The 12,555-nt window shown below is 39.4% G+C and overlaps 1 protein-coding gene across 1 annotated transcript in view; it reads right to left on the bottom strand.

The window, feature by feature from the left end:
- Positions 1-8,748: 8,748 nt before the first annotated feature.
- BMP3 (bone morphogenetic protein 3) overlaps positions 8,749-12,555 on the bottom strand; it is a 31,236-nt gene continuing 27,429 nt past the window's right edge. Inside the window, exon 3 of the mRNA XM_063309962.1 lies at positions 8,749-10,025. Coding sequence (XP_063166032.1) covers positions 9,834-10,025 — 192 coding nt within the window. The 3' untranslated portion in view covers positions 8,749-9,833. The remainder of the gene's footprint in view (positions 10,026-12,555) is intronic.

Below are 12,555 nucleotides of genomic sequence, written 5' to 3' on the forward strand. Positions count from 1 at the left end.
GGCTTTTGACATAATATTAAAAAAATGGAGTACTGTATGTATGTAACAGAAATTGTTTTAAAAAGTTAGACTCCGGGGGCATTTTTTGCTGAGTCCCCCTGAGTAGGAATCTTGTCTGTACTCCTTAGAATTTTTAAATTGTTTCTTAATCCTTCTCCTGTCAAGCTCCCTTTTCCTAGATCTGCTCATGTCTGATCTCCCAACTGCACATACTTAAGCAGGGGCGTCCTCAGGGTATGGTCAAAAAAGTCAAGATGGCAGCTACGACAGTGCAATCCAAGGTCCACCTGCTTTTTATGTGAATCATGAAAGCAACACACAAAAAACAGGCAGAGCATCAATTACACCATTACGGCCAGCATCTTGACTTTTTTGACCTTAGCCTGCAGACTCCACTGCAGCTAAGGCTGGTTTCCTTGATAATGATGAACATTGTGACCATCCTAATCCCCTTTTAGGGCTTTAAGTATTCTTTTTGGGGATGATTTATAGTAACTCTTGCACATAATGGAACTAGGCTGAGATTATTTGGAATTCAAGCACACTAGCCACATAAGAGGCTGTTTATAAAGACAGAGATCCTGTCTACATTTTGTTAAAAAAAAAGTTTAGTCTTCCAGTTTGATCTCTTTTTTAAAAAGAAACTGATCAGAATTAGTAATCAAGTATTTTATTTTGTTGTGGAGCAGTGACTTGAATGTAGCAGTAAAGCCAGGACTATTGGATTTATACTGAGTCTGCATCCTTGGCAATTAGCATAATATAGCTGACATAGTGATTCATCAGGATCTAGACATAACTTTTGTGGAACCCTCTACCTGGAGATGCTAAGGAAATGAAGTGTGGATCTTTTGTATGCATAGTGAATGCTCTATGATTAATCAAATGGATCCTTCCAAGATCTAACAGTGGTTCCACATAATGATGGTGGGGGGAGTTTCTGCACCTTTACAGAAATGGTATCTCCAGATAAATGATCTCAGGTGATTGAGCTGCTAAGCATCTCTGCTAGTTGAAAGAAACGGTATTTTCATCCAGTTTTATTTAGATTCTCCCAAATAAGGATGGCCTTCCAAGTGACCATTCATCATACTGGCTTGGCCTAAATGAAATTGGAGTCAACAACATTTGCAAGGCTACAGAATTCTTACTTTGATCTAAAGGAATTCTCTAGATGCCAACTGGTACCCATTAATTATACCAAAGACCGCACATTGTCACCAAGACATCTCTAATTTTTGCCCTGTTTTGGAACTCTTCAAAATGTAAACGCTGTAAAAAAAACCCTTTTTTTAAAAAAACAAAGTGCTTTCCCTCTATTTATTTGTATATAAATTCAATCTTCATTCATATATGTATATGTTTGAGACTATTTTTAACGAATTCAGGAAGGCACACTTTATTGCACAGTATAGAAAGCAAGAGACAGCCCTTGTCCTTTTTAAATATCTGTTAGTTGCGTTGATTTCTTTGTGTGCATAAATAAATCTGTTCCACAACATCTTCCATTTCATCTGGTTGTATTTTTCAATATCGTCATAAAGGGTAAGCCAAACCCTGGCTTTTTGCACATTGCTCCAGATGTGCTGACATCGGTGGGAACTTTTCTGCAAATTAATGCAAATTAATGCAAATGATGGGTATTCGCCCTTTCACAAAACAACAAGTAGGAGTTCAGGGGAGCCAGTGGTTCCTTCCCATGCAGCTACTTTCATGATAACTGCACATCTGCACCCTGTAACAGTTTGATAGCACATTCTAGCAGTGGTGTCCCGGGCAGACGTGTATCAAAATCTGCAAGATGGAAAATGCAGCATTGTGATCCAAGCCCCACCCGTTTGTACATGTATCAGTGTTGCACACATATACGTGCTGGCTGGGGAATTCTGGGACTTGAAGTCCACACATCTTAAAAGGGCCAAGGTTGAGAAACACTGCTTAAAGGCTTGAATGGTACCAGAGAGACAGTAAAAACCTTTTGAGATTGTGTTCATTTTTTTTAATGAAAAATCATTTTTCTTCCATCTTTCCTGCAAGCTCCTATTAATCTATTTAGCACCTTATGAAGCACTCTCCCTTCTGGATATTGAAATAACAGGGATTTCTTGGATTTGTCCCAGAGATGTGCAACATGGAGCATTTCTTTCTTGGTTACTTATGGCCTCACAAAACAGCCTGGCCACCACCCAATTTGATCTCCTTTCTACATACCCAGTCTTGTTACATCCTCAGGCAATGTTTTAAGTACCTTTATCATGCTGCCTCCCTTACTGCCATACACTTACCAGTTGCAGAACACATGAGTCAGGATAATACATCATTAGGCCAGCAACAAGAACTATCAATCGCCACCGCAAGAACTGGTATCAGATATGATGGTTTTAGAGGCAAATAACATGAGAATTAAGGACTCCACGTAACAGTTAATATAACGGTTAACCCAGACTTAGGAATTATGGTCCCTGGAAAAACAGATGGTCGAGGAAAGAGGTTGCCTGGTGAATCCTGAAGTCCTCTTCTCAAACTCTGCTAGATTGCTTGGGAAGATAAATCCACCATGGGTTAATATCTTAGGTCCAGTGGAGGGATAATGCATTATATATGAAGGTTGCAAGAAGCACAAGATAATGCATGTGAAACCCTTTGAATAAACATTATCCTTGGTTGAAATAATACAGGAGTTGTAAATGAGATCTGAAGAATAAGTATCCTTCAGTTTTCCTCTTTCTTCACTAAAATATTCCTAGAATAAAGTGGTGAAAATCAGTAGGAGTTTACTTCCACAAAGACTATTTAGAACTGTGACTGGAAAGCAGTCATTTGGAGAACTCCCTGTTTCGGTTCTGTGGCAGCCAGCCTGGAGCCTGTCGGGAAATAATTTGTCCACAGGGATTTTCCTCTTAGCTGAATAGTACAAAGAAATGATAGCTTGGGTTTTATCACAACATTCTTGAAAACCCCAATGTAACATCTTGCTTTGCATCTAGAAATGGACTGAAAACCAAAGCTGACTCTGAATGGATTGCAAGTGTATTGTGTTCCCGGTAGTGAAAAAAAAGTGCAGATGAATCATAGTGCTCAAGAGGTTTGCTGGTAACCCATTGATTCTGTTGTGAAGGGTATTTGCCAACAGAATGCAAGCAGCAAACGCCGTCCCCTGGTGAGCCAGCACAACCTCATTCACAGAACTGAGATGTCTAAATATCCAAAATCCAGTAAGAAGCCTCTAAAGCCTTTTTACCAGCCTGTATTTATTCATCTGGTGACAAAAGCAATCTTCTTAAAAGGCCAGACATCTGCACGGTGATTCTTTCCAACCTGGCAATGCTTGGCCCACAGCTTCAGAGAATGAGTTGGGAGCTTGTTTTACAGCAAAATGATGCTAACTTGGGAATGGAAAGTTATGCCTCTCATAGGCCAGGTTCACTGACAGTATGCCAAGCCATAGCTTGCTTATTCATGCCTTATTTATTTATTAAGCTTATTTATTTTATGTATAGGTCGACTCAATCTGTTTCTTATTAAATAAACCCCAACTGGTTGACTTCAGCAAATTTGATAGGCTTACAAATCACACATTACGGTTAGTTTGAAACAAGCAAAGTACCATCATGCCAGCAGGACCAATCACACACGAACCTTTGCTGCACAGCTAAATTAGCTTTGAGCCCTGTTCCCACTTGCATCTAACCATGGAATGAATATTTATTTATTTATTTATTTATTTATTTATTTATTTATTAATCAAATGTGTCACCGCCCATCTCCAAAAAGGGACTCTGGGCGGTTTACAATAAAACATAAATAAAAATATAAAACTGTAAAGCAGTATAATATATAATACAATAAATATAATAAAAACCTCAATGGCTGGAAGTTCTTCATGATTTGCAGGCAGAGCTGGGTCCTTCTAAGAAACTAACCATCCCCAAGAACGGCTTGGGGATATATACCCTGACTACTGCGTCCTGTCTCCAGGTTGACTTCATCACTCATCTTCCCATGAAGTCTGGTGCCCCTGGCTGAGCACAGTCACGTGATTTGTAGGGGGTGGGAACTGCCTGGTGCCTATAGGCCATTTCAGGCTGATGATGCAGGGATTCCTTCCCTCCTTGGCTGCCTTGTGAGCTGCCATCTTTTTTTTCCTCCTGATGGTAAGAACTGGGTGCAGCTGCCTCTGGTCTACTTCTAGTGTACTTGGAGCACCCATTGTATTCTAAAGTCTAAAAGTGCAAATTCTAAAGTGCAAAAGTCTTCAGTGATGATGGCAACTCCCAAATCAATCTTGACTGCAGCTCTTCCTGCTCACCACCTCTGCTTCTTAACCAGGGCCGCAACTAGGGTCTGTGTCACCTGGGGCAAACATGGATTCCACACCCATTTTGGTGCCCCCCTAGCACTCATTTTGGCACACACCCCCAGCACGGCACCTGTGGCACATGCCCCATTTGCCCCCCCAAGTTGCAGCCCTGTTGTTAACCGTAGCAGAGCACACTTCGCTTGCCCACCTTCCCATAACATCCTCTATAACATCCTCTTCTTGAGCATCCAGTATTGGTCTGGATCAGTATTTCTCAACCTTGGCAAGTTTAAGATGTGTGGACTTTAACTCCCAGAATTCCCCAGCCAGCCATGCTGGCTGGAGAATTCTGGGAGTTGAAGTCCACACATCTTAAACTTGCCAAGGTTGAGAAACACTGGATGGTTCACCAGGTACTCCAGAAAGACAGATTGAATGTATATATGCAGAATTTAAGTCACTTTGCCCTCTAAGCATTTGAATGCCATTTGATTAGCCTAGAGGGCAAGTGACATGTATCTTACTGATGAATAAATTAATATATATAGATAAATATTATCCCCAAGTGGACCTATTTTTAATGCAGTGCTTTTTTCCCCTTCTGTTTTTCCTCTGAACTTTTATTCAGCTATTATTTCATGTTTGGCTGAAAATCTATAATGTACAATACCTTGAAAATGTAAAGAAAAGAGAACTTTTCATCTCTTTTCCTCCTGGCCCTCCACCATAGGGAGATTTTTCAAAGGCTGTTTTATGAAAAAGTTTCAGTCCTTCTTTTCCATTTCATACTGCCTTTTGATGAAGTAATGGAGTGTGAAGTGCATCCTTCTCACAAACCAGTCCTTTCTAAATCATAAACTAGTCATAATTTTCACTGGACTCTCCCCAATAACTTGCCTCACAGACTAGGTAAGTTTTTTTTATCCTTGCTTTGAGCCTTTCCTCATCAGGAAAGCTTTGAGCCTTTCCTCATCCTTAGAGTCCTTGCTTTGAGCCTTTCCTCATCAGGGTTCCTCAGAGACTCAGCTATTGCTGTGCAGATATGGCTACCTTGATTATTGGTCATGTCCTGGTTGGCTGTGGAAATATATTATCCTTATTGATGAGAGTGGGAGGACTATATTTTGGGGATGCTGGTTGGCTGTTAGAATTAAGCGAGGGTGGTTTAGTCACACAAACACACCACCCTAAAGCTTACACACAAGGACTGTTTGGAGGTTTATGTAGGGAAGCCAAATTATTTTGTGTTACATGATCAGCATTCAGGCATTAAATTGTGGCCTTATGATGACTTACAATTGAGGAATATGATGGGCTTCAGAGCATTCTAGTGTCAGTGAAAAATGTGGGTAAAGACAGGGTCCTTACCTACTAACTGCTGTCTCATTTCTGATCTCCAGACTGGAATTCAATCCATCTGGAGGAACAAGGGGAGTTAGGAGCAACATTGGTTTCTACTACATAAAAATGAAATAATTAAGAATTCCAGCTTGATAGAGTCATCTCTTGTGCTCAACCAAGAAAGGGAAACCATGGCTGCTAGACAATTGGGAGGAAATGAGTAAAAGAGTGAAAAGCCAACCACTTCAGATAACTTTTTATGCATCCTTTTGCTGAGCAACCCAAAGTAGACATCTGTGCTACAAATGTGTATCTCTTTGATAAAGGGGTAGGCAAACAGTGGTGGATCATCAGTACTTGAAAGTTTTATAGGACTTCTCAGATGAGATCTTCTGTCTGCACTTAATTCAGTGTTAGATACCAAGCAGGATGCTAAGATTATGGAAGAATGGAGGATAGGATATTCACACATTCATCCCAACTTGATACAGGAAATCCACACTTCACTCTTGAGAATTTCTCCAAAATTATCTTCCTCTTAAAAAAAATGAAAGCAAATTCTGTTTCATTAAATTGGATAGGAACTATTTTTGTTTTTAAAAAAAGTTCCCGAGAGGAAAGAATCAGGCGATCTCTTTGTTGTAATTGTAACACTGTTTTCACTTGTTCCAAATCTCCAGAGGTTAGTGAAAGCTGGGCAAAAAAAGGATGAGTTTGTGCAGATTGCAGGTTTTTTGGGGTGGGTGAGTGGGTGTAGTCCTTTTGAGACACCAGATCCTTAACTGGCAAGAATACTTGGCAATGGGGCATAGAGATGAAGAGAACAATCGAATCCTTCAAGAATTGCTGTGATGTTTTGAAGGTCTAAGCTACCTTCAAAAAAAAACTGGACTGTATCTCCATCAACTGTGGAAAACTGCAGTCATTACTTTTAGGTGCCCAAATAGCTGAAGATAAAGAAAAACTCAAGCTCTCTCTGGTTTTCTCAGTGAAAATGGAAATGCTTTTTACTCAATGCTCAGTCCCTACAACTCAGTTGAACCAAACCATTTTTTTTTTCTTTATTCCAGGCCTGTTCCAAGAAGGTATATACCAACCACCCATGGATAATGACTTAAAGATCCAGGAAACCTCCTTTGCAAATCCTGGGGAAGGGAAAGAGAAATAAAAATGAACTGAGTGTGAGTTGGGCTTGGTAAATCACACAACGTGCCACCCCAGTAAATTCACCAAGTAAATCTTTACAGTATGCTTTCACTGGGAATGGAATCAGTCCATTTCGGTTTCACTTGAGTTGTTTTTCCAGCTGTAAAATAATTCCATCCTGCTACTCCATCTATTTGAGATTTTGAAATGTGTATGTAAAAAGTCATGTGTGATTTTGTACATCTTGCTTCTACTACATGCAAATACGCATGACATGTTTATGTTACAATGTTCATGTTTACGTACATTGCTTCTATTATCTGCATTGCAATACAGGTTTTTTAAATTTTATTTGATTTCCATTCTAGCTTTCATTCAGGAGCTCAATCGTACACAGTGATCCCTCTGACTGTTTTCCCCACCACGACAGCCCTGTGAAGTTGTGAAGTAAGGTTGAAAGTGACTGGCCCCAATCCCATAGTTAGACTGGACAAGAACTTGGAGCAGGGAATTATAATGCAAAATTGGAAGAAGTATAAACATATATCTGCATTTCAAGGTTGAATAATTGTCCAGGAAATGTGAATTAAGTAGCTTAGAATGAATACAGAAACTGAAAATGTTCTTCCACATCCCTCTCTTTATCAATTGTGGACTGCACTGATTTTGTTCAGAATATTTTTGTAGTTACTAGAAAATAAGTGAGAATATTAAACTTCATATTAAATTGTTTTTCAAAAACATAGTCTTGTACATAATCGTTTGCAGTGGAAAAGAAGTATTATTACTAAAGGAGAGAAACAAATCAGACAAGCTTATACATCAGTAGTGAAAATATCCTTCTTTGTGGTCTGGGACATACACATTTACCTCTGAAGGCAGATATATAGATACAGATATATAATTTTGCAAAATTAATATAAAAACTGCTGAGTGCTTTAAGAGTACTAAAATGCAGAAATTAATTAACCTATGCATTAGAAATAAAATAAATTAAATGCATTAATAAAAGCTTCTTTCCATATACAAATATCCTTTGGCTCTTTAAAAACTTTACTGATGCCAACTGTACAAGCATTTATTCCTAATCAAAAAAAAAAAGAAATGTACAAAAGTCTTATTTCATTATTTATATACATTCTACATAGAGGAGGAAGAGCTAGATTGATCACAGATGAATTGGCTCTTTGTTAAGACAATATTCAACCGTTTGAACCTGCCACTCACCTCTTGTGAGCTGGAAATTAAAGCTGTAAATCCCACCTGCAGTGCTACAGTTTTGCCTGAATGGAAGAAAATTGCCCTGGGCTTTTGGCTGAGTGTGGAAGGCACTTTCCATCTGCAGTAAGGGGCAGGGCAGCGGTAGATTTAAATGCAGATCCTAACCTTCCCAAATGTTCTAGGTTCTACATAGTCATGCATGTGCATAGTCACTGGGTGGGGGAGGGATGAAAAAAGTCAAAGTGGCAGCTAGGACCACACGTTTGATGCCCCACTCCTTTTTAATGAGCTTTGCATGTGTGATACATGTAAAAAAGAGGGCAAGGCTTCTATTGTGGCTGCCATCTTGACCCTCCTTCCTGAATAACCCTGCCCTGCAACACATATGGATGCAGTGTATTCAGCAACAGCTGCCTCTAACTAACAGGAGTGGCCCCATTTTCACAGGGAAATAGACCCTAAAAACAAAACTGAGTTCATACATCTTGCAAAGCCATGATTTAATCATAGTTTGTTCAATACATCACAATTGGCTTGACTTATGCAGCCAGAGACCACCTTTACAAGCCCCAATGGCTGAGTTCAGACAACGTGCTGAAAGCAACCCAATAAATCAAGGGATGGCTTGGCAGAATGGCAAACTCAGTTTAAGGAACTCTCAAATATGACGATCCAGGATCCTAGTCAAGACCCTCACCTGCCCCCTCCATGGATCATTAAATCATTTAATGGATCATTAAATACATTTGTTATATTTTCTTTAATCCTTGGCTTCACTTCACCACCTGGATAGGCTGCAATTTTAAACCCAATATCCTGGAAATTACTCCTACTGGGACTTTTGAGTAGATAATTATATCAGGCCCTCTGTAGGGGGTGGGTAAAAAAAAGTCAAAATGGCAACTTCAATCCTGTGGTCATGGCTGCCATCTTGATTCCCAACCCATGAACATCCTAAAAATGTAGCACAGTGCTACGTAGTGCCTATTGTGAAATGGTTATTACAGCTGTTGCCTACAGTAATTGACTGGCAAATTAAAATCTACCTTCTTCTCTGGCACCATGCCCCCTTTATCACTTCTTTCTGGAGTTCTGTACTGAGATAAGAGATCATGGTTCACAGATTTATTGCTAACACAGGTGCAAGATGTCTTGATCCTTACTAAATATGCAACAGAAATGTATTTCTGTTTGCAGATAAAAAGTCCCCATTATTTTATGAATGAAAGTCCTTGCTTGTGTAAGAAGAGGGACATAAACATACAGAGAGAACACAACTAACATGTTATGCCAGAAAAACCAACTGGTTAGATTTTTTTAGGCTATTTGAATCTCTGTAATAAGGGAATGTGGGCTCTTACTAGGTTACTGCATATTTTGAGTCTTCTGATAACCTAAGGTAGAGAGCTTAGTTTCAAAAGCATAATGTGTATATTAAATCTCCTTCACCATTAAATTCTGGAAGAGTGGATTGGAAAACGAGCAGCTTGAGTGAATTGTCTTCAAATACAGCATAAAAATATATTGTGTTTTCCTGCTAATCTTCAGATCCTAATCAGTTCTTTCCAGTTTTCATCTCCTATCCTCCCACCACCACTCAGGCCTCCCCACACAGTGGTTGTCACTGTGATGAGCTTTCAACAGTTCCTGTCCTATGCTCACAGTAAGAAAATTACAGTCAGGAAACCTATGGCGTGTTCCTTCCCAGCTCTTGCTTATTTATCCATTCATCTTGCTTCATAAAACTGGAGAACAAAATGCTTTGGTAAATGGAAAGAGGAGAGCTTTGTGAAGCAACAAAGTCACTGCAGAAAGCAGGAATATGTTATCTGCAGGCACAGGATTCCACTGTCATATTTGGATAGACTTTGAGTACCACATTTTTGTTTTCGTCGAAGAATAAGATACTGAGAGATGACATCTTGTCTGGGACACAGCAAGGTTCAGGGATCCCAGAGACCACCCCTACAGCTCTCACTATGCTCTGAATGGTGGCATGGTTTGATGGCTTCAGGGCCTGCAGGAAACAAAAGGGATAATAAGAAAACTTAATATATGACTGATAGGGCACAAAACACCTGGTTCTTTATAGCAATGGGATTATGGACAGATGTGTACTGCAAATCTAAATGGTTACCAATTCAACTGGGAAATTGCGTTTTCCTAGAGCAGTGTTTCTCAATCCCAGCTATTTCTCTTGTACATGTGGGCTAGGGAATTCAGCAGTTAAAGTCCACACACCTTAAAGCTGCTGAGGTTGAGAAACACTGTCCCATAGGTAGAGCTGAAAGCAATTGGTTAGGAATCCCTGTCTCTGGATCTCCAAAGAATAAATACCAGATCCAACAAATTATTGTTTAAACTAGAGGTAAACACAATATGGTCTTTCAAATATTCTCTACCAAATTTGAGGCTGAGAAATTGAGTAGTCGATTTTTCCAAATTCCTCCAATGCTTCCAATAATTTCTTAAGGAAGGACTCCTGTTTGGTGGTGGTGGCAGCATCCCTGCTGAAAAAGCTTTTGAGGAGGTTCTTCTTGAGGAATTCCTTTGGGAATTAATAGACGAATGTGAAACTGGGAGTCTGTAGACCACAGTGATGACTACATAATGAGAGAGAAGTCATCTGCATACCGCTTATGGTCACCTCTGCACCCCTGAAAAAAATTTCCAGAAATCTCTTCTTTGAAATAATTTGTAAGCAATTTGTCTTCCATCAAACTGAATGAAAACTGGCAGAAGAAAACTAAGGAGAATTTCTACATCCAGAACATTATACATCCATTAAACAACCTGCAGTTGTAATTATATTTATCCTTAGAATATAGCACACGGTGTTAATGTGGAAACAATGGTGGGAGAGTTCTGCTCCAAGGGTCTCTGTCAATAGCAGATCACTGCATTTTACAAAATCCCAATGTTTGTGACAGTATTTGTAGGAGAGATCTAGAACTTTTTATTCTGTCCATGTAGATGTGTGTTCTTTGATTCTCCTTGCCTTGCTCAACAACAGAGGTTGAAAATGAAGACCTTTTTCTGACCCCTCGGTTCTAATATCATATGCAGCCTTGTTAAGAGGCGTAGCAACACAAATTCAGCTCGGATGTCTATTTGGTTATTTTGAAGGAAGCAAAATCTCCCTCAAGATGAGCTTGATTAATGGTAATTTCATGGACAAATCTAGAGTCCAGCATTACACATGATGGGAAGGTTGCCGCTCCAAAATCAATCTGGATTTCTGGAACCAGTTCTGAGTTCATTTTTCTGCTTTTGTGATTTCATGTACACAATTGTGTCTAAGACATTTGCTCTCATCTATGACATTCCACCATGGTATTATTTGGGAGTAGCTATGCCTCATTTATCTTGGAACATGTAGCCAGCAGCAGCCAAAAATGGTGCCACTAAAACCTGAGGGCCAAATGACCAGATTTTGGAGAAACAATTGCAAGCTGTTTTATGGATCTTAGGAGGCTTCAAGGGTAGAAATGGTAGCATCTGCCTCCTTCTATTCACACTCCTAGCTCCCTTACCCCCAAGTAGCCCCGCGTCCCAAAAATCAAGCCATGTCCCTTCTGGGTGTCACAGCCTCATGGGTGGCCTCCTGTGATCTTCCAGAAAGTTAGGAGAACCTCAACTCCCAGAAGGGGTGCCCAACCTTTCTCAGAATATCATTTGGATAAGGTTTTAAGTTAAATTGAAACATCTTTTTTCTTCCAAACATTCTGAGAGTATCTATCTCTTTTTCCAAAGAATTTTCTCTCCTGAGATTTAATTAAAGTGTGAGAAGCCAGAGTTTGCAGACTACTGAAGAGACAATTTACACACACACTTAACCACCTCATCTTTATTGCAAAAGCACATTATATCTTGAAGGATTTCTCAGAAACTCCTCTTCTTTAAAAGACATTTTGAAAGCAAATTGTCTTTTGTTATATTGAAAGAGGCCTGATGGGGAGGGGGGGGGGCGGGGAAAGAATAGAACTTCTCTGCCTGGTGCTATTTTTGCGGTTGTTCAACAAGTCACAATAATGTGACATGCCATTTGGTCTCCTAAGAAACAACATTCATACAGATTTGAAAAGTAGCAATTTGCTTGGTTGCCTGTGCTATGCATGAATCACATCTCACTGACCAAGCAGGAAGATTTTTGTATAAATAAATTGATTGTCAGTGTAACTGCAGATGACTAATGTAGTCGGAACAGATGGGATGAAAAAACCCTATCTGTGGATTACAAAATGTATATGCAAGCCTGAACTAACATGCTTATTAACTAAATAAACGATTTATAGTTTATTTAATGCAAACATGTTATTGAAAGGGGAGTTGTTTTTTTTTTTTTTAAATAATAGAACTGAAATGTAATTTCTTAAGGAAGAATTTGAAGGCTCTTTCTACATAAAACAAAGTTAATTGGGACTAGATAGTCAAAAATGCATTATGTGTTTATTTCCAGGCCTGAGAGCTGGAAACATATTTATTTCTTCATTCATTCATTCATCAAATTTGTCACCGCCCATCACCTCCCACCATACTGAACTTTA

This window comes from Candoia aspera, chromosome 8 (genome assembly GCF_035149785.1).
Source record: "Candoia aspera isolate rCanAsp1 chromosome 8, rCanAsp1.hap2, whole genome shotgun sequence".
Taxonomy (NCBI): domain Eukaryota; kingdom Metazoa; phylum Chordata; class Lepidosauria; order Squamata; family Boidae; genus Candoia; species Candoia aspera.